At 52.2% G+C, this 23,493-nt stretch overlaps 2 protein-coding genes across 9 annotated transcripts in view; one reads left to right on the top strand and one right to left on the bottom strand.

Annotated features, from left to right (window-relative positions):
* Nucleotides 1-44: 44 nt before the first annotated feature.
* DNAAF8 (dynein axonemal assembly factor 8) lies at nt 45-15,564 on the bottom strand. Of its 2 annotated transcripts, XM_007984479.3 has the most exons (10): nt 15,166-15,564; nt 12,887-13,066; nt 11,567-11,755; nt 8,619-9,116; nt 6,389-6,506; nt 4,202-4,343; nt 2,731-2,868; nt 2,213-2,314; nt 1,609-1,900; nt 45-512 (listed from the first exon to the last, which is right to left on the bottom strand). In XM_007984479.3, exons 2-9 carry the CDS (start codon nt 13,013-13,015, stop codon nt 1,618-1,620), a joined length of 1,599 nt encoding a protein of 532 aa, XP_007982670.3. In that variant the 5' UTR covers nt 13,016-13,066; nt 15,166-15,564; the 3' UTR covers nt 45-512; nt 1,609-1,617. The 2 variants fall into 2 exon arrangements, with proteins under 2 accessions (XP_007982670.3, XP_072871242.1); XM_073015141.1 differs by lacking the exon at nt 45-512 and having other exon boundaries at nt 1,393-1,900.
* Nucleotides 15,565-15,577: 13 nt separating this feature from the next.
* Nucleotides 15,578-23,493, top strand: part of ANKS3 (ankyrin repeat and sterile alpha motif domain containing 3) — a 38,334-nt gene continuing 30,418 nt past the window's right edge. Inside the window, exons 1-3 of one of the 7 annotated variants that reach the window (XM_007984527.3) lie at nt 15,578-15,698; nt 20,189-20,360; nt 23,189-23,387. In XM_007984527.3, coding sequence (XP_007982718.3) covers nt 20,191-20,360; nt 23,189-23,387 — 369 coding nt within the window. In that variant the 5' untranslated portion in view covers nt 15,578-15,698; nt 20,189-20,190. The other 6 variants (XM_007984498.3, XM_007984516.3, XM_007984507.3 and 3 more) reach the window with 6 other exon arrangements.

Below are 23,493 nucleotides of genomic sequence, written 5' to 3'. Positions count from 1 at the left end.
GTGGAGGCGAGGGCAGAGTATGGGGCGGAGGCCCGTTCTGGGTGCACATGTCCCGGAGTGGAGGGGCAGAGGAGGGTCTTTGTAGGTGGGAGAGGGCCTGGGGGCTGGGAGGCAGCCTGGCCTTGTACCTTGCAGGAGGAACCTCCTGGGACTTTATGGAAGCCTGTCTTGCCTTTGACTTGTAACGAAAACACCCCTCATCATTGGGAGTGGGGTTGGGTGGGGATCCCCAGTGGCCAGATCACATGGGGTCTGGAGAGTAGACATCTGTGGCCCTGATCTTGGCGGCCAGTGACCACAGCCAGGCAGGGCCTGTCTTTTGCCTGGCAGGATGCAAAGAGACCCCTGCCCATCCTTGGCGACATGGCAGCCAGGGGTGAACCCCAGGAGAAGCTGGGACACTGGCCCAAAGGCCTGGCACCCTGCTGTGCTGCCTGAGCCCATGGCGCTGTAGGGCCTGAGGTGATGATGATTTCTCTGTTCTTCCCATGGGGCAGGCAGCGGGACACATCCTGGAGACAAGGTTGGGGAGACACACAGGTGGCCAGGTCAGGACTGATCATAGCAGTTACAAAAGCATCCTGTGAAGATGGAGCTGCAGGACAGTGCTGACAAAGGAACAGGACCCAGGAAGACCAGGCATGTCCTGTGGAGGGACCAGGTCTTGGCACGGGGCAAGCAGCTGTCCCCAGCTCTTGCTGGTGATCAACAAGTGAGGCTGCTGCTCCATTCTCCACGGGACAGCATTTCCAGGGGTTTCCACTATTCTCTCTAGATTCATAAAGGGCAAAGGCTTTGAGAATCTATGTATGCCTTACTATCTTAGGTAAAGAAGAGAAAGAGAAAGCAAATTCTCGTTACTCCTCTTTCAAAAAGTTCATTAAGAGCCAGGCTAGCAGCTCATACCTGTAATCCTAGCACTGTGGGAAGCCTAGGCAGGAGGGTTGAGCCCAGGAGTTTGAAACCAACCTGGGCAACATCGTGAGACCCCATCTCTACAAAAAAAAAAAATTAGCCAGGCGTGGTGGCATGCATCTGTAGTCCCAGCTACTGTGTCTCGAAAAGAGACAAAAAAAAAAAAACAAAACTTGTATTAGGTCTGTGTTGGTAGGCATACGTGTGTGTTGTGTGTTAATTTAGGTGCCCAAAATAGCAAATATGCAGGAAGCCAGAAAATAAGGCTTAGGTCTTTTTCAACCCTGAAATCCTCTAAGTATGTTTTGCTTGGTTTTTAAAAAGACCTTATTGATGGAAATACTAGATGCCTGCTTAAAAAAATGCAGACCTGGAGACAGACGAAGAGTCTCAGAGTCCTGCAGAGAGCAGCACCCCGTCCTCCTGCTGTGCCTGCCCCTCTCCCTCAGAGGAGCAGGCCCCTTTTTCCCAAAGCCGTTGTCACACATTGCATACAGATTTGCATCTGCATCCTTGCTCTAAGTTCATGCATCTGTGACCAAGCTCTAACAGGGTGGGCAATAGTCCACAGCCTGAAGGTCCCTGCCTCTGGAATGCCCCTGCTAGTGGAAATGCAGGGACAACAAGGGGACACCGGGACCCATGGTCCATGCCAAGTCAGCCCGCCCCTGCCCACTCCTGGGATCCCACTACCTGTGGCAGCTACAGTTGGTCCAAGGGAGGCATCAGGGCCTCCCTGGCTGCCCCTGGCTCAGGAGCATCCCCCAGGGCCCTGGGCCTGCCTCTTGGGAGTCGGGCCTGGGCGCTCTGCCCCTTGGCGCAGAGCTTCATGTGTTGCTTCCTCACAGTTCCTGATCCAGCTGTGTCTTCAGGGGCCTGAGCCCTCCCACCACCAGGCCCCTTGTTGGCGGGCAGCTTGGGCTGGGCTATCCCCTTCCGAAAGGCCCTGAGCTGCTGGAGAAGCTGGCTCTTCCCGGTACAGCTCCTGTGACACAATGAGACCAAACTCAACCCCGTGGGGGCCGCACCTCCCAGCACTCCTTACTGAAATGGGAGAAAAGCAGGTAAGCCCAGCTCCCATTTCAGAGTAAGAATGCAATTCAGGCGGCCCATCGCCGCTGCCACTGCTGGGACCCAGTGGACACTGGCGGGATGATGGAAGCTGTGCCGCCCCCCCACTCTGTGCAGTGGGTGCAGCAAGACCTCACCACAGGCGGTAAATGTGCCAGGTGGAGGGCTTGCTGCGGAAAGCAGAGGTGGGACATCTGCAGGTGGCTGGAGGCCCCTTGGTGGTTACCGTAGCCCCAGGGAGGAAGGAGATGCCCCCTCTGCGTCTCCCAGAGCTGCCATCTCCACTTCCTCCTCCTCCTCCTCGCTGTCAGAGGAGCTGTGGCTGGAGCTGCGGGGAGAGAAATTGGTTTCTGGATGTGCCCACTCCACCTGGTGTTCCAACTCCTGTTGGGGCTTGAAGCACTTGGGCTTTGCTGGTGACCCAATGCAAGAGGGCTGCAGCCACACTGGAGGCCAGTGGACGCCCTGCCAGGAGGTGAGAGCAGGTGTGGGTGATGCCCTCTATTGTATAGAGCCCAGCCCGAGGAGGTGTGCCCCGTGCCCCTCTTCTTCCCTCCCTGCAGGGACCCAGGGGGACTGTAGGCCAGACTCTGCTCCAGGCTAAAAGCACTTTTCAATTGAGAATTGATCCAAGCCTTTTGAAGTCCCTGTTCCTCCCCACTGGGATCCACCAGAGGCTTTGTGAGGTCAACAGGCAACTCTGCAACGTAGAGGCTGGTATGGGGTAGTCACTGCCCTCTGGACCTTTCTGGGGACAGGTGGTCTGGTGGCACCGTCTGCCGCAGGTCAATGAAGATGGTGGGGGGCTCTGTGTTAAGCCTCATGCCCTGGGCCAGCTGCGGGCCTGGCCCGGCCTCAGAGCCCGGCTTCCTCGAGGAACATCTGAGATGAGAAAAGCAGGTGTAGTGGAGTCACCTGTCTGTGATAACTCTGTGACCTGCGCTGGGTTTGTCCAGTCACAGTGCTCGTGGCTGTACCCCAGTGAGTGCCCACTCTCTACCAAAAGGCACATTAAACACATTTGCTCTTTTATGCTTCAGAACAGCCTGTGAGATTTAGGCCACCGCTGGCCAACAGAACTTCCCTACTGATGGACATGCTGTCTATCTGTGGTAAGTGTAGCCACTTGCCACAAGTGACTAAGTTTACATTTAAGCCATTTAAAATCAAATGAATAAAAACTTCAGTTCCTCAGTCACATTCATCACGTTAGGTGTTTAATAGCCACACATGGCTAATGGCTGCCATGGTGAACAGTGCAGGTCTCTCCTTTTTTTTTGAGACAGAGTCTCGCTCTGTCACTCAGGCTGGACTGCAGTGGCCAGTGGCGTGATCTTGGTCACTGCAACCTCCACCTCCTGTGTTCAAGAGATTTCAGCCTCCCAAGTAGCTGGGATTATAGGCATGCACCAGCATGCCTGGATAATTTTTTTGTATTTTTAGTAGAGATGGGGTTTCGCCATGTTGGCCGGGCTTGTCTCGAACTCCTGACCTCAGGTGATCTGCCCGCCTTGGCCTCCCAAAGTGCTGGGATTACAGGCGTGAGCTACCGCGCCTGGCCAGGTCTAGCCATTTCTGTTTGGTACTTTGGTTCCTAGGCACAGAAACCCACTGCTGCTCAGGTGAAAAGGGATTCACTGGTTCTGAGATTCCTCAAGTGTGGAACAACCGAAGTGTTGGGAGTGCAGGCATATAGTGGGGCCTTACGGGACCCTGGGGCCCTGCCTCCACCTCTGCCTCTCCCAGCTTCACTGCAGCTTGCCTTTCTCCCTGTGGCAGGACAGGTGGCTGTTGCCCTTCCACCCCTACACAGTGACACAGAGATTGAAAAATCCCATGGCTGGGGTCACATGCCCAAGGCTGGACCAATCAGATGTGGTCAGAGGGGTAGGGTCATGTGATAACCTTCCTACTCCCAGGGAGGCCTCATGGCTTCCCATTGAAGAGAGGGTTCCCACTGCGTCTGGAGAAAGAGTAGGTATTTTAGGGCTTGAGTCCCAGCCCTGCCATTTATGGCCAGGGAGTCAACCTCTGTGAGCCTCAGTTTCCCCATCTCTAAAATGGGGATGATAAGAGTGACTGCCTGATCAGACGCTTGAGAGTGACTGAGAAAATACACATGGAGTGCCCCGCCCTTAGTAGGCCCAGTCAGTGCCACAAAACCATGGGGCTGTTGTAAAGGACCACAGGAGCCATGCCTGGCTACAAGTCCCACCTGCTTCCTGCCCCTGCCTCCTCGGTGTCCTGGGGGGTGTCGGCAGGCACCTTCCAGGCACAAGCAGAGGCCCTGGACTGCATGGTGCACAGGAGGGCCAGCTGTTCCATGAGCCTGTCGTCGGTGCTCGGTACCCTGCGGTCTGAGGATGGCCAAAGGAGAGGCTGATTAGTGGGGACTTGGCCCCACTTGTAACTTATAGCAGCTTGAGCCTCAGGACCCCTGGGGTCTCTGCATGTGAACGGACCTCAGGTTCCTCCACTGCCCCCACCCAGCCCTCTCCCTCCTCAGCCCTCTGAGGACTCCACCTCCAGCTCAGCAGGGCTGAGGGGGGCAGAGTCTTTATGAGCAGGGCCTGTGGCACAAGGGCTCTGTGAAGTAGGAGTGAGGTAGTTTTAAAAGTTTATCCCACTTCCTCACACCCTGGTTCCACTTGTCACAGGTGATCATAATGAACAGTTCTGTGTGCTGATTTAAAAAAAATAACAATAGGATCATCCTCTATAGGTTTTTTTTCAACTTCACTTTTTTCACTTTGTATATTACATGCTTCCACGTTAACCTACGGAGATCCCCTCACTAGCCGCGGTATTCTGTGCTAAAACGATCTAGCTGGACTCCTGAATATGGGCTGTTTCCAGCTTTTCTTTTTTTTTTTTTTTTTTTTTTTTTTTTTTGAGATGGAGTCTCGCTCTGTCGCCCAGGCTGGGGTGCAGTGGCCAGATCTCAGCTCACTGCAAGCTCCGCCTCCCGGGTTTACGCCATTCTCCTGCCTCAGCCTCCCAAGTAGGTAGCTGGGACTACAGGCGCCCGCCACCTCGCCCTGCTAGTTTTTTGCACTTTTTAGTAGAGACGGGGTTTCACCGTGTTAGCCAGGATGGTCTCGATCTCCTGACCTCGTGATCCGCCCGTCTCGGCCTCCCAAAGTGCTGGGATTACAGGCTTGAGCCACCGCGCCCGGCCCAGCTTTTCATATTTTTAAACAACACTGCAGCAAACATCTTTGAACACACACTACCTACTAGAGTAACAGTGTAAGACAGATTTTCTAAGTGAAATAGCTTGATCAAAGGGTTATGTGCTTTTAAAATAGAGAATACATTCACCCGGGCGCAGTCGCTCATACCTGTAATCCCATCACTTTGGAAGGCTGAGGCAGGCAGATCACCTGAGGTCAGGAGTTTGAGACCAGCCTGGCTAACACAGTGAAATCCTGTTTCTACTAAAAACACAAAAAAATTAGCCAGGCCTGGTGGTGTGTGCCTGTAATCCCAGCTACTCAGGAGGCTGAGGCAGGAGAATAGCTTGAACCCGGGAGGTGGAGGTTGCAGTGAGCTGAGATCGCACCATTGCACTCCAGCTTGGGCAACAAGAGCAAAACTCCGTCTCAAAAAAAAGAAAGAATACATTCTGCCGCACTCCCCTTCACAAAGGGAATGCCAGTTACACACACATACACATGCACACACGCGCCCTCCAGGATGGTTGGCTCTCTACCTCCTGTCTTATGGGGTGTGAATTACAAACGAACAAAATGATATTTAACATAGCACGGGCTGTCAGTCACCGGGGAGTCTTTGCTTTGGGACCAGAGGCAGAAGCCCCGCACCTGCCCTGGCTCCTCTGCCTCAGACCTGCCTCCCCTCGCCTTTGCGGACCAAGTGGGTAGGGAGGGGTTAGAGAGCTTTCATTTTATTTGCAGGACTTCCCAGAGCAAAGCTATGAGTGTGGTGACAGTGGTGACATCCTTTGCCTGCCTTTTAAAATGGGGAGGCCAGGGGAAGCAGGAATGTGCTTAGGAGCTGACTGTGCACAGAAGGTGGGGCTTCCTCCTCCCAGGAAGAAGGAGGGAGGGAGAGAGGGAGGAAGGAAGGAAAGGAAGGCAAGGAAGGAAAGGAAGGAAAGGAAGGCTGGCCCAGGGAGGTGGGGAGGAGGTGGTATGGGTCATGGGTGGTGTCTGGAGGCCTCTCCTTTGTCCCTAGGACCTGGCCCACGCCTGGCACGTAGCAGGTGGTCACATATATGTTGAATGAATGAAGTCTTTCAGGGACTGGCAGCATGAATGTTCAGGGCGGGGCCAGCAGGGAAGACACGTGTGGGCTGCAGGACGGTCTGTGACCAGCCTGAGGGGCCCAGGAAGGTGCTGCTTATGGGGATTCACGTGGCCTCCAGTGTTCAAGGTCAGACCTTGAACTTGGCGGCAGTCGGCTGCCCACCACACAGTTCCAGGTGCACGATTTCTCTGGTTGTCTTCTTGCCCCGCCAGACTCTGAAGGATGTAATCCAAATCCCACGCTTCAAGTTGCTGAAATCATTAAAACCAGTGATGATGAGGATGCTGAGGGGCCCCAGAGGCACGGTACCTGCTTCACAGCTGCTGTGACCCACGGACATGGTCATAGGATGTTGGGGTGTGGAACTCAGGAATTAAATGCATGACAGAGTTTGCAAATGGGCTGACCCCACCTTTCCATTCCAGATTGAACGCCTCTGTTAAGGTGGGCCTGCACTTTGGCCACCTCCTTCCTATGCTTTCTTGGAGGTCCGTACTTTACTTTTGTTTTTGGCACAAAGACGTTGTTTGACCTGAAGGAAACCCTGTGTTGTTTCATTTTGTTTTGTTTTTGAGACCAAGTCTCACTCTGTCGCCCAGGCTGGACTGTAGTGCTGCAAGCTCAGCTCACTGCAACCTCCGCCTCCCAGGTTCAAGCGATTCTCCTGCCTCAGCCTCCCAAGTGGCTGGAATTACAGGCATGTGCCACCACACCTGATTAATTTTTTTTTTTTTTTTTTTTTTTTTTGTATTTTTAGTAAAGACGGGGTTTCACCATGTTGGCCAGGCTGGTCTCGAACAAACTCCTGACCTCAGGTGATCCACCTGCCTCCACCTCCGCCTCCCAAAGTGCTGAGATTACAGGCATGAGCCACCACACCCAGCCTAATTTTTGTATTTTTAGTAGAGACGGTGTTTCACCATGTTGGCCAGGCTGGTCTCGAATGCCTCACCTCAAGTGATCCATCTGCCTGGGTCTCCCAAAGTGTTGGGATTACAGGCGTGAGCCACCGAGCCCAGCCAAACCCTGTGTTGTTTTAAGAAATACTATTTAGGTTCATACAGGTTCAGAATGTTTGGAGGTTAAAAAGTTTTGTTCTTTCAAGAATCAAGCTGTTCCAAGCAGGAGCTAAAATTGAAAGGCTTGGCAGTGAGTACTTAGGGGCAGAGTGAGTGTGAGGAAATTAATCAAGAATTCATGTTTATCATATGACCTTTCAACTCTCTGCAGCCCTCTAAGTGGAGAAAAATAAGTTTTTAGGTAAACAGAAAGAACTGTTGATTTAAACAGTAGTAAAGATGACTTCTGTGTATACCTGATGCCAGTTTTCTCTAAGCTGTTAAGAAAAATTATCAAAAATTTGTAAAACTGAGAAGGTGTGATGGTTACTTTTCTGTCCAGTAGACAACTCCTCTAGGACATGAATGTAGCAAGTGTATCTCTGCATTCCTCTCTCTTTCCCCAGTGTTTTACAAAATCCCAATTTCTTTTTTTTTGAGATGGAGTCTTGCTCTGTCCCCCAAACTGGAGTGCAGGGGCGTGATCTCCATCTCCTGGGTTCAAGCGATTCTCCTGCCTCAGCCTCCCAAGTATTGGGTTATAGGTGTGCACCACCACACTTGGCTAATTTTTGTATTTTTAATAGAGTCAGGGTTTCACCATGTTGGCCAGGCTGGTCTCGAACTCCTGACCTCAGATGATCCTCCTGCCTCAGCTTCCCAAAGTGCAGGGATTACAGGCGTGAGCCACCACACCGGCTAAAATCCCAATTTCTTATGATCTCATTAAACCGGCTCTGTCATCCTGCTGGTTCCCTCATTAATGCACTGAATACAACTCTGTAACAGGTGTTCACTAGTTTATGAGAATGAGGGCTTTCATATTTTGAGATCAGGCTTTGACAGAACCAGGTTCTATATTTTAGATATGGCTATATGTATTTATAAACATCCTTGCAAGTGGAATTCCTTTTTTTCTCTCTTTTTAAATTTATACATTATTTCTTCTTTTTTAGAGATGAGGGTCTCACTGTGTTGACCAGGCTGGTCTCGAACTCCTGGACTCCCTCCTCGGCCTCCCAAAGTGCCGGGATTACAGGCGCAAGCCATTGTGCCTGGCCTCCTTTTGTCTCTTTAAAGAAGGCAGGCCCTGCTTCTTCTGGTTCTTGTTAACCCCCACCCAAGGATGTGCTCTGCTGGGACCCCCCAACCGCTCTGCTGAGACAGGTACACAGAATAGTGGATAATGGGCCTAAGGTCCTAGTGGGCCAGCCCTCAAGCTGCTTCTAGCCCCAGTGCATGGGAACAGCGGCCATGCCGCAGGTAATAGGCCTGAGAAAGAGCCAGGCACGCGGAGGCGCCTACCTGGAGCGAGAGCACTGGTGGTCCCTCCGGAGGCTCCGCAAGGGGCATTTTGGATCTGGCAGCTGACTCCACAGCGTGGCAGGGCGCCTCCTTCACCCCGCCTTGGTCACTGCTGGCCGGGACGCAGGCATCCCGGGTGACTTTCTGGAGGATGTCCTTCTCTATCATTTTCCTTCTCTCCTGTCGGAGGGCCCGGCGGTTCACAGATTCTTGTGAGGTGGGCTCTGCCTTCGGGTCTCCTTCATGGCGGGAGAGACTGGCTTCGGCCTGTGGGTCCCAGGGAGGACCCTGGGATCCTTTGGTGTTGAAAGACAGGCTTCCAAGGTCGCTGTCCAGCCACCTGGGGGTCTCCTCGGCCATCCCAAGAAGAGCGCTGACCTCACCAGAGCTTTCAAAAGGCCTGCCAGGGTCTCTTCCTTCCTGAGAGGGTGCATCCTTTGTCCTTGTGTTCCGTCTGTTCCCAGGTTCTGTGGCCAATTCTGCAGGCACCAGAACTGGCTGTCGAGAAAACAGGTATGTTCAGTTAGCATCCTCCAAAACATGCTTCAGGGAATTTTTTTCATAGTAAAATATGTGCATAATTTTTTTTTTTGAGGTGAAGTCTCACCCTGTTGCCCAGGCTGCAGTGCAGTGGTGTGATCATAGCTCACTGTAGTCTCGACTTCCCTGGCCCACACGATCCTCCCACTTCAGCCTCCCAAGTAGCTAGAATGACAGGCACATACTACCAGGCCCAGTTAATTTTTTTAAATATTATTTTGTAGTGACGGAGTCTCTGCAACATAGTTGGTCTTCCAGGCTGGTCTCAAGTTCCTGGCCTCAAGCTATCTTCCTGCCTCAGCCTCCCAAAGTGGTGGGATTACAGGCATAAGCCACTGTGCCTGACCTATTTCAACCATTTTTAACTGGACACTTCACTCTACTAAAAATACAAAAATTAGCCAGCATGGTGGCATGCGTGTAATCCCAGCTACTTGGGAGGCTGAAGTGGGAGGATCGCTTCAGCCCAGGGGGTGGAGGCTGCAGTGAGTGGTGAGGGCACTATTGTCCTCCAGTCTGGGTGACAGAGCAAGATCCTGTCTCAAAAAAAAAAAAAAAAAAAAGACAGTTGGAAAGCTACTGTTGAATATTGGTTGGCTAAAGACAACATCACTGAGGACTCCCACTATTTAAATACAAGGCTAGAGTGGAATGTATTGTTACAGCAATGGAACAATATTTAAATTATCAATAATGATAATGTTGGGGCTCAGAAATTGATACCCCAGGCTGGAGTACAAGCCATCCTTCCACCTCAGCCTCCTGAGTAGCTGGGACCACAGGCATACCACCACACCCAGTTATTTTTTAGTAGAGATCTCACATTACAAAAAAAAAAAAAAAAAGAAAAGAAAATAATCCAGAAGAGTTCCTGAAGTAATTGATTGTAGAAATGAAGAAGCAAAATAAAATCCACATGGAAATCGTTGCACCTGAACCCACCGGAGTTCTTAGCCACCCTGGGGATCTCTCCTGTGTGGGGTTATTTCAGACCTAGGTCTAGGCATGGCAGGGCAGATGGGGGATTTCCTTCAAGGTGATGGGTGGCTGGGGGCATGTCCTGGTTTTGTGAGATCATCTGGTTCAGTGCCTGTGCCCCCTTCATTCAGTAGGTTAATGGTTCTCAGCAGAATACCTGAGAGAAGCGACGCTGGAGCTAGGCCCCGCCCCCATTTTGGAAGTGGGTTAGTGCCTCTACACTGTTTTCCTTTTTTTTTTTTTTTTTTTTTTTGAGACGGAGTCTCGCTCTGTCGCCCAGGCTGGAGTGCAGTGGCCGGATCTCAGCTCACTGCAAGCTCCGCCTCCCGGGTTCACGCCATTCTCCTGCCTCAGCCTCCCAAGTAGCTGGGACTACAGGCATCCGCCACATCACCTGGCTAGCTTTTTGTATTTTTTAGTAGAGACGGGGTTTCACCGTGTTAGCTAGGATGGTCTCAATCTCCTGACCTCGTGATCCACCCGTCTCGGCCTCCCAAAGTGCTGGGATTACAGGCTTGAGCCACCGCGCCCGGCCTGTTTTCTTTTTTTTAAGATGGAGTCTCACTCTGTTGCCCGGGCTGGAGTGTGCAGTGGCGTGATCTTGGCTCACTGCAACCTCTGCTCTCCGGGGTTCAAGCGATTTTCCTGTCTCAGCCTCTGGAGTAGCTGGGATCACAGGCACCTGCCACCATGCCCAGCTAATTTTTGTATTTTTAGTAGAGGTAGTGTTTCACCATGTTGACCAGGCTGGTCTCAAACTCCTGACTTCAAGTGATCCACCCACATTGGTCTCCCAAAAATGCTGGGATTACAGGCATGAGCCACTGTGCTCAGCCAGAAATGGAGTCTTGCTGTATTGCCCAGGGGTCTCAAACTCTGGCCTCATGGGAACGTCTGTCTCAGTGTGCGGCACTGGCACCGAAGGCCTGTGTTGGCACGCTTAGTCCACACTTGCTCACTGTCTCCTGGGGTGTCCCTCCCGCGAGGTCCAGCTTTTGTGCTTGCTCAGGCACTGATGGGCCATCTTCCTCCCTCCCACTCCCCACAGTAGCCTGTAGCAGTTTAGTTTAGCAGTTTAGTAAACCAGAGTTCCTGTGTACTTGCTGGGTGCTGGGATGAGCCAGGTAGCCATGAAGCCAGCTGGATTAAGGGAGAGACATTTAGGACAATCAGTCATGACAATGGCCAGAAGCTATTCAGGATGCCATGGTAGAAAACAGGATAGGAGCGATCAAGAGGAAGAGGAGGGTCAAAATCAGATGGAAAATCCGCACACCAGCCCTAAGGTGCTGGGCTCCCCGGGAGAGGGAGGTGTGTGGAGGTTAGATGTTGGGCATCTGAATACCTTGGGTTGTACATGGGACCAAAAAAAGGACTGGGTGTCATGGAAATGCTAGACCAGTGGTTTAGATCAGTCAGTTTAGACTTACATTGCACACACACAGGCGCACACTCTTCTGTGTCCCACAGACCTCGGGAAGGGATTCTTCAGCTGCAGCGGCCCAGGTCCTGGACTTGTCGCCATCGGCAGGATCTTCAGCCAGCTCCTCTGATAGGTCTGGAATCAGGGCGGTTTGGTTTCGCTGGAAGATGAACAGCTCCTCTTCCCCATAGTCCGACTGTGGACAAATGAGAGGGCTTTTGGAAGACACGGCAGCAGGCAGAGCCCTGAGGGCCCAGCCGTCCCTGCTCTCCACCCTCACTTCCAGCCCAGCACGCCCAGCCCGCCTAGCCCTGCTGCTCAGGAGCCTGGGGGAGATCTGGTTCTCTCCCAGTTAGCCTTGCTGTGCGTGGCTTCTTGCCACCGTTTAGAAATCAGCTCGGCAGTACCACCTCGTGGAGGTAAGATTCAGGCTCCTGGTTCTGCAAGTACCTTGCAGACAGCAGGTGCTTCATTAATGCCTCGTGTGACATGAACAGGGCAGCAAGGTGGCAGTTGAAAGCAGGGTCCAGCCCTCCCCGTCCCCTGTGACCCTGAGCTATCACACAGCTTAGTGTGTCTTCTTAAAGGGGCTGGGGCTCATACTCTCAAATGAGACTGATGGTGTGAAAACGCACTGAGCACTGAGGTGCGGGGTCCCCATAGGTACTCCTTAGCCTCGCCATGCACTGGATGACGTCTGAGGTCCCTGAAGCTCTGTTGCTGGTGCCCAGGTAGGACCTAAACCCAGCCTGTTTCTTTTAAAACCCTCACACTGTCTCTCAACACCCAGTGCCAACCTGTGCACTGAGGAGCCCCTGCCAGGAGCATCTTCAGCAGCATCTTACACCTGCACCTATGGCTATTGGTCTGAGTGTCTTTGAGGGCCATTTCAGGGACCCCAAACCACAAATGCAGAATCCCTCGAAGGCTCATCACAGTGCACTGGAATTGTGCATTCTCAGTGGGTGTTCTGGTCCTGTCCTGGCCTGAGTGGAGAATAGCAGAATGGAAAGGACAGAGCTGCTGCATCGAGTTGACCTGGGTTCCAAGTCAGCACCAGAACCCAACTGAAAGGGTCTCCCAAGATGCTGAGCACCAATACCCATGCTCAGAGATGACACTCAAGGCAGAAGAAAGAGTAAAGAAGGAAATAGGCACCCAGAAAACACAACTTTGAGTCTGGCCATGTGATTTAAAGTAAAATGACAACAAACTGCACAGATCAGCGGGAGAAGTCTTCAGAGAAGTGCTCCAAAGCTATCCTGGTCAACGTCATGCCTGCTCTGGTAGGAAGGACAAGGCATCCAGGGAGAGAGTTTCTGCTTACCAAGGAGGAGTCTGAGTCCAGAGACGGGAGCTGATCTTTGACAGCCTTGAGGATGGCGTCCCAGGGCCCCGTCTGGGAGGCCCAGGGAGAGCCCAGCGAGGGTGCCATACCTTCGTCGTTGGATGCCATGAGGGCCCAGGTTTCTGGATGCCTTCTCAGTGCACCATCATCCGAGGAGCTCTGTGGGGTACAAGGGGTGATGGAAGAGGGTCCAGGCCATCGAAGGTCAGGAGAGCAGGGGCTGCCCTACCAGCTATAGGTGACCAAATAGGCTGGCAGGCCTCACCACCTGCCTGTTTCCTTCAGGTTATGCAAGCTCCTGTTACTGAGTGCCAGGCACTCTGTGTGTGTGTGTGTGTGTGTCCGCTCATGGACACATGTGGAGCCTGCAGGTATATCACATATATAGTGATATATACATAATATACAAATATATGTATTGATATAAATATGCGTATGTAGATATGTGTATATGTTTTTTTTTGTTTTTTTTTTTTGAGACAGAGTCTTGCTCTGTCGCCCAGGCTGGAGTGCAGTGGCCGGATCTCAGCTCACTGCAAGCTCCGCCTCCCAGGTCTACGCCATTCTCCTGCCTCAGCCTCCCGAGTAGCTGGGACTACAGGCGCCCACCACCTCGCCCGGCTAGTTTTTTGTATTTTTTTGGTGTAGAGGGGGTTTCACCGTGTTAGCCAGGCTGGTCTCGATCTCCTGACCTCATGATCTGCCCGTCTCGGCCTCCCAAAGTGCTGGGATTACAGGCTTGAGCCACCGCGCCCGGCGATATGTGTATATGTTATATAGAATGTCACATGTATGATATGTAATGATATATAGGTATATTTTATATATACGCCATATAGCATCACTATTTGCTTCATTTCATAGCCTCAGGGTGTTTAGTAAATAGCCACAATAGACTCTGAATCTCTGAATCGGGGTAATTTCAAGTCCTACTACCCTTCGCTGCCCTTTACCAAGGAACAGAAGAGAGACACCTTGCTTTTTTTTTTTTTTTTTTTTTGAGACAGAGTCTCAGTCTGTCGCCCAGGCTGGAGTACAGTGGTGCAATCTCAGCTCGCTGCAAGCTCCGCCTCCCAGGTTCAAGCCATTCTCCTGCCTCAGCCTCCCGAGTAGCTGGGAATACAGGCGCCCGCCACCTCGCCCGGCTAATTTTTTGTAGTTTTAGTAGAGACGGGGTTTCACCGTGTTAGCCAGGATGGTCTCGATCTCCTGACCTCGTGATCCGCCCGCCTCGGCCTCCCAGAGTGCTGCGATTACAGACATGTATCACCGTGCCTGGCTGACAGTTTGCAGTCACCCAGTGATTTTTTTTTTTTTTTTGGAGTCACCACTCTGACCAGCCCCTGCATTTGTATCTTAGAGTCTTAAAGGAGATGGTCCTGTTCTTCAGGGGACTGGGGAGCTTGAGCTTGAGAGCCGGGGGGTGAGGGTCCTCTAGAGTCAGTGTCAGGAGAACCCTGCAGCCGGAGAGGCCGCTGTGGCTTTGGCCCTGCAGTCAGTGGCCCTTCATCCCCAATCAGGGCAGCGGCAGGAGATGTGAATTGGGGGCTGCTTGCTTCCTCTGTGCTTCTGGGACCAGGGCAGGTGCTTGGTGCACTATCAACTGGGAGCAGCAGGTTGGGGGCGCATCTGGTGCACACACTCCGCGGGTGTTTTTTGTAACTAGAGCTCTGTTCCGCAATTCAGGGCACAGTATTTCTTAGGGCAACAGAATCGTCGAGGTGAAGAGGGCCTCCAGAGACTCTGATACTCTTCAGGCGAACAAGACAATAGGCGAGGGAACGGCATTAGCGGCAGAAGGAAGAGCACGTACAGTGGCTCAAAGGAATGAACCGCCCAACAGGTTTAAGGGAAGAAAGTGTCAGTTGCTGGAATCTGCGGTGAAAACGGACCAGACAATGCAGGGCCCTGAACGCCACGATGAGGAGCTCGGCGCATCCAAAAGGCGAAGGGGAGGCTCGGAGCCGCCACTGAATAACGGCCTTCCGGCTCCGGCTCGGGGGTCAGTTTCTCAGCTGCAGCCCGTTAGGCCCGCCACAGCCCCGCCCAGGTCCCCAGAACCCCGCCCCCAGCCCGCCTGCCACGAGGCTGCCGGTTGTCATGGAAACCAGACGCCAACAGCCTCCCGGGTCGAGCCTTTAAATTTTAAAGCTGTGGAAGTGGAAAGCCCATCGCTCCTCCTCTCACACACCCCCAGCCCGTGTTTCCCCGCGTTTTGTTCAACTCCCTGCAGGCGCAGCAGGCCCGAGGCCCCTCACCTGAGGCTTCCACCTCCACTCCCTGCGCGGTCCTAACAGGGCTGTAAACAGCCTCCAGCGCGCCACTCCATTCGCGTCCGTCCCTCGGGCGGCGCCACAGGTACAGAGACTGTCCCCTTCTTCGGCACTCTTCCTCTTAGCGGAGCTTTACATTACTAGACTGCCGCCCCGTTCCTCCCGCTCCTCTTTCGGGCCTTTGCGCGTTCTGCCTCTTCTGCAATGGGATTGGTTCCCCTGGCCAGGGCGGGGACTGGGTAGGACAAACACCACTTGCTCATTGGCTGTCGCGGGTATCATACAACGAGCCGGGAAGCTGACCGGAAGGTCCGGGTGTGGGACGTGTGCATTCCACGGCGCCCGGGAGCTGTCCCGGTGTGGACCCGTGAGCTTCCCGGCGTGCTCCGCGCCCTCCCGCAACTACTTCCGGGGCGGGTGCCGGGGGCGGTGGCCCGGCAAGGGAGCGTGGCGGCTAGTTGTTTGCGGGGTTGGCGGCGGCAGCCGGAGGGCGGCGCAAGGCCTGAGGCCCAGCACAGGTGGGTTCCGCAGCGGCCCGGCCCCACCATTTGCCGGCACTTGCTGCCCGCCCTGACCCGGCACTCGGGCGTCCCGCGCTGCACTTGCTCGCCGCGTGACTGGAGGACCGAGTCCCACATTTTCTTTATGTGGCTGTGGCGTGGGGACACTAATGCTCTGTGCACGGTAGGGTTCCTGTGGGTATGTGGCCAGGGGCGTCGGGAAGCGTCACTGCTGTGAGTTCTGGGGTTGTCGGCCAGGGACCCGCCCCGGGGCCAGTGAGCTAGCTTTGCGAAGCGCCGGTTCCCGCTGCGGTTCCACGGGGCGAGAGGCGGTGCCCGGGGGCTTTCACAGACCTCCTCTGTGGGCGTGACAGTTTCCACCAGCATCACATTTGTTAAGATTTTAAAAAATTTTTTCATTTTTGTGGGTACGTAGTAGGTGTATAAATTTATGGCGTGCATGAGAGATTTGATACAGGCGTGCAGTTCGTAATACTCACATCATGTAAAATGGGGTCGCCATTCTTTCAAGCATTTATCCTTTGTGTTACAATCAGTCTGATTATACTCTTTTAGGTTTTTTTTTTTTTTTTTTTTGAGATGGAGTCTCGCTCTGTCGCCCAGGCTGGAGTGCAGCCTCCCGGGTTTACACCATTCTCCTGCCTCAGCCTCACGAGTAGCTGGGACTATAGGTGCCCACCACTACGCCCGGCTAAGTTTTTTGTATTTTTAGTAGAGACGGGGTTTCACTGTGTTAGCCAAGATGGTCTCGATCTTCTGACCTCGTGATCCGCCCGTCTCAGCTTCCCAAAGTGCTGGGATTACAGGCTTGAGCTGCCGCGCCCGGCCTCTTTTAGTTGTTTTTAAATGTGCAGCCAGGCGCGGTGGCTCACTCACGCCTGTAATCCTAGCCTTTTGGGAGGCCGAGGTGGGCGGATCGCCTGAAGTCAAGGATTCGAGACCAGCCTGGCCAACATGAGGAAAGTCCATCTCTACTAAACATACGAAAGCTAGCCTGGCGTGGTGGCTCATACCTGTAATCCCAGCTACTTGGGAGGCTGAGGCAGGAGAATCACTTGAACCCAGGAGGCGGAGGTTGCAGTGAGCCGAGATCACGCCGCTGCACTCTAGCCTGGGCAAGAGTGAGACTCCGTCTCAAAAAAATAAAAAATAAAAATAAATAAATTGTGCAATTAGATTATATTGATTATAGTCACCCTGTTGTGCTGTCAAATAGTACATCTTATTCGCTCTATTTTTTATTTGTATTCATTAACCATCCCCACCCTCCACTACCCTTCCAGCCTTGGTTACAATAGAAGTAACCATTCTTCTGCTCTCTATCTCCATGAGTTCAATTGTTTTGATTTTTAGATAACCTCAAATAAGTAAGAGCATGCAGTGTTTGTCTTTCTGTGCCTGGCTTAGTTCACTTAACGTAATGACCTCCACTTCCATCCATGTTTTTGCAAATGACAGGATCTCTTTTTTTTATGGCTGAATAGTACTCCATTGTGTCTAAGTACCACATTTTCTTTAGGATTTATTGTAAGGGTAACAGATACTTCACATTTTCAGAGTGGACAGAACCAAAAAGTTGAATGAAATATCCTATCTCGAGTGCTACTTTACACCACACCTGTAAAGTAGGGACACCAGTGCTACTTTACACCACATCACTCGGGATGGGATGGGACTTTTAGTTTTGACTTTAGTTTTTTTTTTTTTTTTTTTTTTTGAGACACTCTGTTGCCCAGGCTGGAGTGCAGTGGCTTGATATCGGCTCACTGCAGCCGCCTCCCAGACTCAAGTGATTCTCCTGCCTCAGGCTCCCGAATACTGAAGACTACAGGCGCCCACCACCACGCCCGGCTAATTTTTGTAATTTTAGTAAAGATGAGATTTCACCATTTTGGCCAGGCTAGTCTCGAACCCTTGGCCTCCAGTGGTCTATCAGGCTTGGTCTGGTTCTGATTATCCCTCAGTCCTTGGGGGGTGTCAGACATGCAAGTCTCCAATAAATAGAGAACACGGCCTCACCCTGCAGGAGGCCTTTGGAGTGGAAGAGACATGCCCAGTGAAGGCTTGAGGGAGGTATGGAAGGGACTCTGAAGTGACACTCAGCTCAGAGCCTTTGGTTTCTTTTTTTTTTTTTTTTTTTTTTTTGAGACGGAGTCTCGCTCTGTCCGCCCAGGCTGGGGTGCAGTGGCCGGATCTCAGCTCACTGCAAGCTCCGCCTCCCGGGTTTACGCCATTCTCCTCCGTCAGCCTCCGGAGTAGCTGGGACCACAGGCGCCCGCCACCACGCCCGGCTAGTTTTTTTTGTATTTTTTAGTAGAGACGGGTTTCACCGTGTTAGCCAGGATGGTCGCGATCTCCTGACCTTGTTATCCACCCGTCTCGGCCTCCCAAAGTGCTGGGATTACAAGCGTGAGCCACCGCGCCCAGCCGAGCCTTTGGTGTCTTATCCAGGCGCCCTTGGCCAGGACGGTTGAGGGTGGGATTCTCACCTGCAGAGTGAGGGAGGGGACTGCATGATCTTGGGCTCTGCCAGCTGAAGAGGTGATGGTTCCAGGAGGGAGGGCTTTGCCTGCCCCACCACACCTACAAATACTCTCGCCAAGGGCCTGTGAAGTGTTTGTCCCCAACATTGGTGGCTTGTTTCTTCAGCCATCTTGGCTATCACCTGGGGCTTGGAAGCATTCTTTAGTAGAAACTGAGGTCCTCATTGCATCTATTAACTGCCATAGCACCTGTAGGTGATGGCAACATGACAAGGCCTTTGTTTTCGCCTTTGCTGCCTTTCCTACCCTTGTTTCCTGGCACTCTTGTACCTAAGGATTCTACTAGGAAGCTAATGACTTGGCCTTGATTTGGGGTTTCCTGATGTGCTGTTACCCATGTAGGCCCATCTTGGGAAAAGCGTCACCCCACCAATTCACTGCCCTATTATATTTCCCCCCATATCTCTCTCTTCAAAGGATGCCAAAGTGGATTCCTGTTCAGCTGGCCGTTGCTGAGTGTCACCAATCACATCCTGGTTTCTGTGTTGGGGAATTGCTTTCTGTTTTTCTCAGAAAAATTTATTTTTCTTTACTTTTTTGAAATTTTCAATTTCATAACCATTCCAGAAAAATTAATTTATATTTAAAGTTTGTAGGCCAGGTGCGGTGACTCATGCCTGTAATTCTAGCACTTTGAGAGGCTGAGGCGGGTGGATCATCTGAGGTCAGGAGTTCAAGACCAGCCTGGCCAACATGGTGAAAACCCTGTCTCTACTAAAAATACAAAAATTAGCCTAGCATGGTGGCGTACACCTGTAATCTCAGCTGTTCAGGTGGCTGAGGCTCAAGAAGCCCTTAAACCCAGGAAGCAGAGGTTGCAGTGAGCTGAAATCACGCCACTGCACTCCAGCCTGGGCAACAGAGCAAGACTGTCTAAAAAAAAATGAATGCAATTTACATATAGTAAAATTCATTTTGGTGTTCAGGTCTGTGGTTTCATAAAGGCATAGAGGCACAGATCCACCATCCCAGTCATACAGAACAGGTCTATTGTCCCCCAAATTCCCTCTCGCCCCTAACCTCCAACCCTTTAATTTTGCCTTTTACAGAATGTCGTGTAAGTGAAATGATACAGTAGGCAGGCTTCTTCCATTTAGCTTGAAGCATTTGAAATTCGTTCATGTGTTGCATGTCAACTGTTGGATCCTTGTGTTTAATGCTGAGTAGCATCCATTATACGGATGTGCCACCGTTTGTTTATCCATTCTTTCATGTATCATAATAGCAGCCTTTTCAGATATGTCCCTGTTAGACGGTGAGGCACTAGGGATTGGAGGTGCTGAGTAGCAGAGGTGCCTTTTTTTTTCTTTTCTTTTTTTTTTTTTTTTTTGAGACAAAGTCTTGCTCTGTCGCCCGGGCTGGAGTGCAATGGCCTGATTTCTGCTCACCGCAACCTCCGCCTCCCCAGTTCAATTGATTGTCCTACTTCAGCCTCCCGAGTAGCTGGCCTTCACGCCCAGCTAATTTTTGTATTTTTAGTAGAGACGGAATTTCACCATGTTGGCCAGGCTGGTCTTGAACCCTTGACCTCAAGTGATCCACCCACCTCAGCCTCCCAAAGTGCTGGGATTACAGGTGTGAGCCACCACACCTGGTCCGAGCTGAATTTTGATCTAACCCCAAATCCAGGGTTCTTCCCCACCACATCAAGGAGCTGATTTGGTTAAATAACCCAATTAGCATTTCTTTACTGCCCATCCAAGAGGTTGTCAGGTTCCTAGAGTTGATGGAAAATTCTCTTTTACCTGGTGCCTGAGGATGGAAGGAGGAGGACGTACTCCACAGTTAACAGTGTGCTGGTTATCAGTCTGCTAGTTATCAGTCTGCTAGTGCAGTGGGTTATCAGTCTGCTAGTGTAGTGGTGTAGCAGGGGCAGGAGCAGCCTGTTTCATGCCCTGGAACAACCAGCCAGGAAAGATCTAACCCTTGGCCCTTCCTCCTCAGTGATGTCCGAGCTCAGCGATGAAGCCAGCGAGCCGGAACTCCTGAACCGCAGCTTGTCCATGTGGCATGGGCTGGGGGCACAGGTCAGCCGGGAGGAGCTGGACGTCCCCCTGGATCTTCACACAGCTGCTTCCATTGGCCAGTATGAAGTGGTGAAGGAATGTGTGCAGCGGTAAGAGATCGCGGGAGCTTCCCTGTCACATTTTGAGTAGCGCAGTAATGGCTTCGGATCCCACGTGATGGGGCTTTGCACACAGATGTGGATGTGTAATGCGTGTAGAATAGGTTAACCTGCTTATCTCAGGCAGCTGTCAGTAATTATTGATGCTGGGCACTGACAAAGAGGCAGTTTTTATTCCTGGGAAGAAAAAGAGGGTATAAACTTTGATCAGAAGCTTATAAACAGTCATTCTTTAACCAGACTAATTTTATTCACTAATTGCAGAAATGCCCAAACAAACAAGCAAAATAAAAATAAAGACAGAAAGTGAAGGCCGGGTACAGTGGCTCATGCTTGTAATCTCAGCACTTTGGGAGGCCGGGGTGGACGGGTCACTTGAGGTCAGGAGTTTGAGACCAGTCTGGATAATGTGATGAAACCCCATCTCTACTAAAAATATAAAAGTTAGCTGGGCGTGGTGGCATGTACCTGTAATCCCAGCTACTCAGGAGGCTGAGGCAGGAGAATCGCTTGAACCTGGGAGGTGGAGGTTGCAGTGAACTGAGATTGTACCACTGCACTCCAGCCTGGCAACAGAGTGAGATTCCTTCTCAAAAAAAAAAAAAAAAAGAAAAAAGAAAGAAAAAGGAAAGTGATCCCTGGCCTTCTTTTCCTGGAGGGTTCATTCGATCCCTGTGATCCCTGTTCCCCTCTAGCTTCTGCTACTGAGAGAGGCTGGGTTTTCCGTGCCTCTGGGGAATGGCCTCCAGACCTCACTGCCCACCTGCACTTTGGTAATCTGTATGCAATAGTTAGAGACAATGCAAAGCCCCTGGCTGGGCCCATGGCTGAGTCTTGCCCATATCAGGATGTGATCATCTTGTTTTTGGAAAAGGGTAGTCTCCTCACTTCTTCCCCGTCATGTTCCACACACTGCGTAACTCTGTCTCCTGGTTCTCATTTGATATTGTGGTGCAGTGACCTCTCTCCTTATCTCCGCGTGCCTCTTCCAGTTCCCAGTGAGCCAGAACAAAGCCTTGCTGAAGCCCCAGGTCTCCGGTTCCCAGCTTGTGGCCCTCACTTAGACATACCCAGCCCGTGGAGCGCTGGTGCAGCTTGGTACAGGGTAGTCTGTTGTGCTCCCCCTGCAGGAAGCTCTAGGCATAGGCAGTTGGGTATGCAGTCAGTGCGACCCCTCACAGGGTCATGTTTGGAATTCTCAGGCTCCTAAGTCTTTGCGTGTCCTGTTAAGATGCAGAGTCCAGAATGGCTCCGCAGAGGAGCAGCGGGAGCTGTTTGTGTTGTGGTGGGATTTTGACACTAGCTGAGGTGGAGGCTTGCTGACAGTAAGCACGGGATGGGGCCTGAGGGGAGACGGGGGCATCAGAAGGGAGGGGTGGGGCTGAACGAGGAGTGGTGAGAGAGCCCCAGAAAGGCGCTCTGCTGTTGTGTAAAGGAAGGTAGTGTTAGGACGAGCTGGGTGCATTCGAGCCCTGTTGCAGAAGCATCTGCATGCAGCCCCCTGGCCAGGGGCTGCCACTGAACCCTGGTATCAGGACCTTCTGGAATGGCTGCCTGGGTGTGCATCCCAGAGTCACTGAGGGCTGCCAGGCAATGGAAGGTAGTTGCCTGGTGTGGTGTAATAGGTGAATCCCGGCCGGGCGCGGTGGCTCACGCCTGTAATCCCAGCAGTTTGGGAGGCCGAGGCGGGCGGATCACGAGGTCAGAAAATCGAGACATCCTGGCTAACACAGTGAAATCCCGTCTCTACTAAAAAATACAAAAAAACTAGCCAGGCCCACGTGGTGGCGGGCACCTGTAGTCCCAGCTACTTGGGAGGCTGAGGCAGGAGAATGGCGTGAACCTGGGAGGTGGAGGTTGCAGTGAGCTGAGATCACACTGCTGCACTCCAGCCTGGGCAACAGAGCGAGACTGTCTCAAAAAAAAAAAAAAAAAGTGTGAATCCCACAAAAGGGACAGATCCCGGGGTTCAGTCTCCAGTTGTTACCCCCACTGCAGGCAAGAATTGGGGAAGGGAAGAAAGTCCTGTGGGGGTTAACCCTGTAGGATCCCAGGTAGCCATGCAAGTGGGTATTGTTTTAAACGTGACTCCCTTGTCCCAACCCCAAAGTCACGACTAGGAAGCCCACAGGTTTTTCCCATGGGAAAATACATTTCCAGAATTTTAACGGAAGTCAGTGAGAAAGATGGGATTCTTTGGTCACAGATTTTTCAAGAATGTTTTTTTAGGGTGAGGTGACAAAGGATGAATCAGTGGCGGTGGGACTTGTCCACGGTGGAGTCCTTTCTTTCCTCAGTGCTCCTCTCCACCTAGCACTGGGCTAGTAGATGCCAGTCCTGCGGTGGTCAGGGTTTCTCAACTGTGGCTGTGTTGACAGTCCATGCTGGATCATTCTTTGCTGTGGGGCTGTCCTGGGCACTGTGGGATGTTTAGCAGCAGCCTGGGCCTCCACCTGCTAAATGCCAGCAGCCCTTCCCTGCCCAGCTGTGAGAACCAAAAATGCCTCCAGACGTTGCCAGATACTCCTTGGTTGAGCGCCATCTGTCTGTCTGGTGGTGTGAAAGAACATAGCCGGCCTCGGGCTAGGAGGATGCGAAATCAGCGCAAGGAGACGAAGGCTCAGGGCCTCACGAGGCAGTGTACGAGCAACTGTCAGCATTTCTCTGCCTGCCTGCCCCCAGTGCCCACAACGTCCAGGGTGGCAGATAACTTCTGCTTCCTGTCAACTCATCCCGCCTGGCCTAGGCTCGCCACCGGCTTTGGCGAACCCCACATGTGAGGCGGCTGGCCATGTCTAGCGTATCTTGCGTTTGTTTAGGAGAGAGTTAGATTTGAATAAGAAGAACGGTGGTGGCTGGACCCCGCTGATGTATGCCTCCTACATTGGCCACGACACCATCGTGCACCTGCTTCTTGAGGCGGGGGTGAGTGTGAATGTGCCGACCCCAGAAGGGCAGACTCCACTGATGCTGGCCTCCAGCTGTGGCAACGAGAGCATCGCCTACTTTCTCCTCCAGGTGAGCTACGAGGGAACTCAGGCCCAGAAACCTGAGGGGCTCCCTGACCGCCCTGACAGAGACGCAAACCACTGCAGGTCATGGTGTTCGTGTGTGCTCGTGTAAT

The sequence above is a fragment of the Chlorocebus sabaeus genome, chromosome 5, assembly GCF_047675955.1.
Source record: "Chlorocebus sabaeus isolate Y175 chromosome 5, mChlSab1.0.hap1, whole genome shotgun sequence".
NCBI lineage: Eukaryota > Metazoa > Chordata > Mammalia > Primates > Cercopithecidae > Chlorocebus > Chlorocebus sabaeus.
This window is presented reverse-complemented; position numbering and strand designations above follow the sequence as displayed.

Excerpts from the sequence above, each read along its gene's own strand:
- DNAAF8 (XM_007984479.3), bottom strand. The coding sequence starts at position 13,015 with ATGGCATCCAACGACGAAGGTATGGCACCCTCGCTGGGCTCTCCCTGG. Across the intron at positions 6,507-8,618 it reads CACCAGTGCTCTCGCTCCAG|CAACTTGAAGCGTGGGATTT; the intron begins GTAGGCGCCTCC and ends TAATGATTTCAG. Across the intron at positions 4,344-6,388 it reads CGACTGCCGCCAAGTTCAAG|ACCGCAGGGTACCGAGCACC; the intron begins GTCTGACCTTGA and ends GGCCATCCTCAG.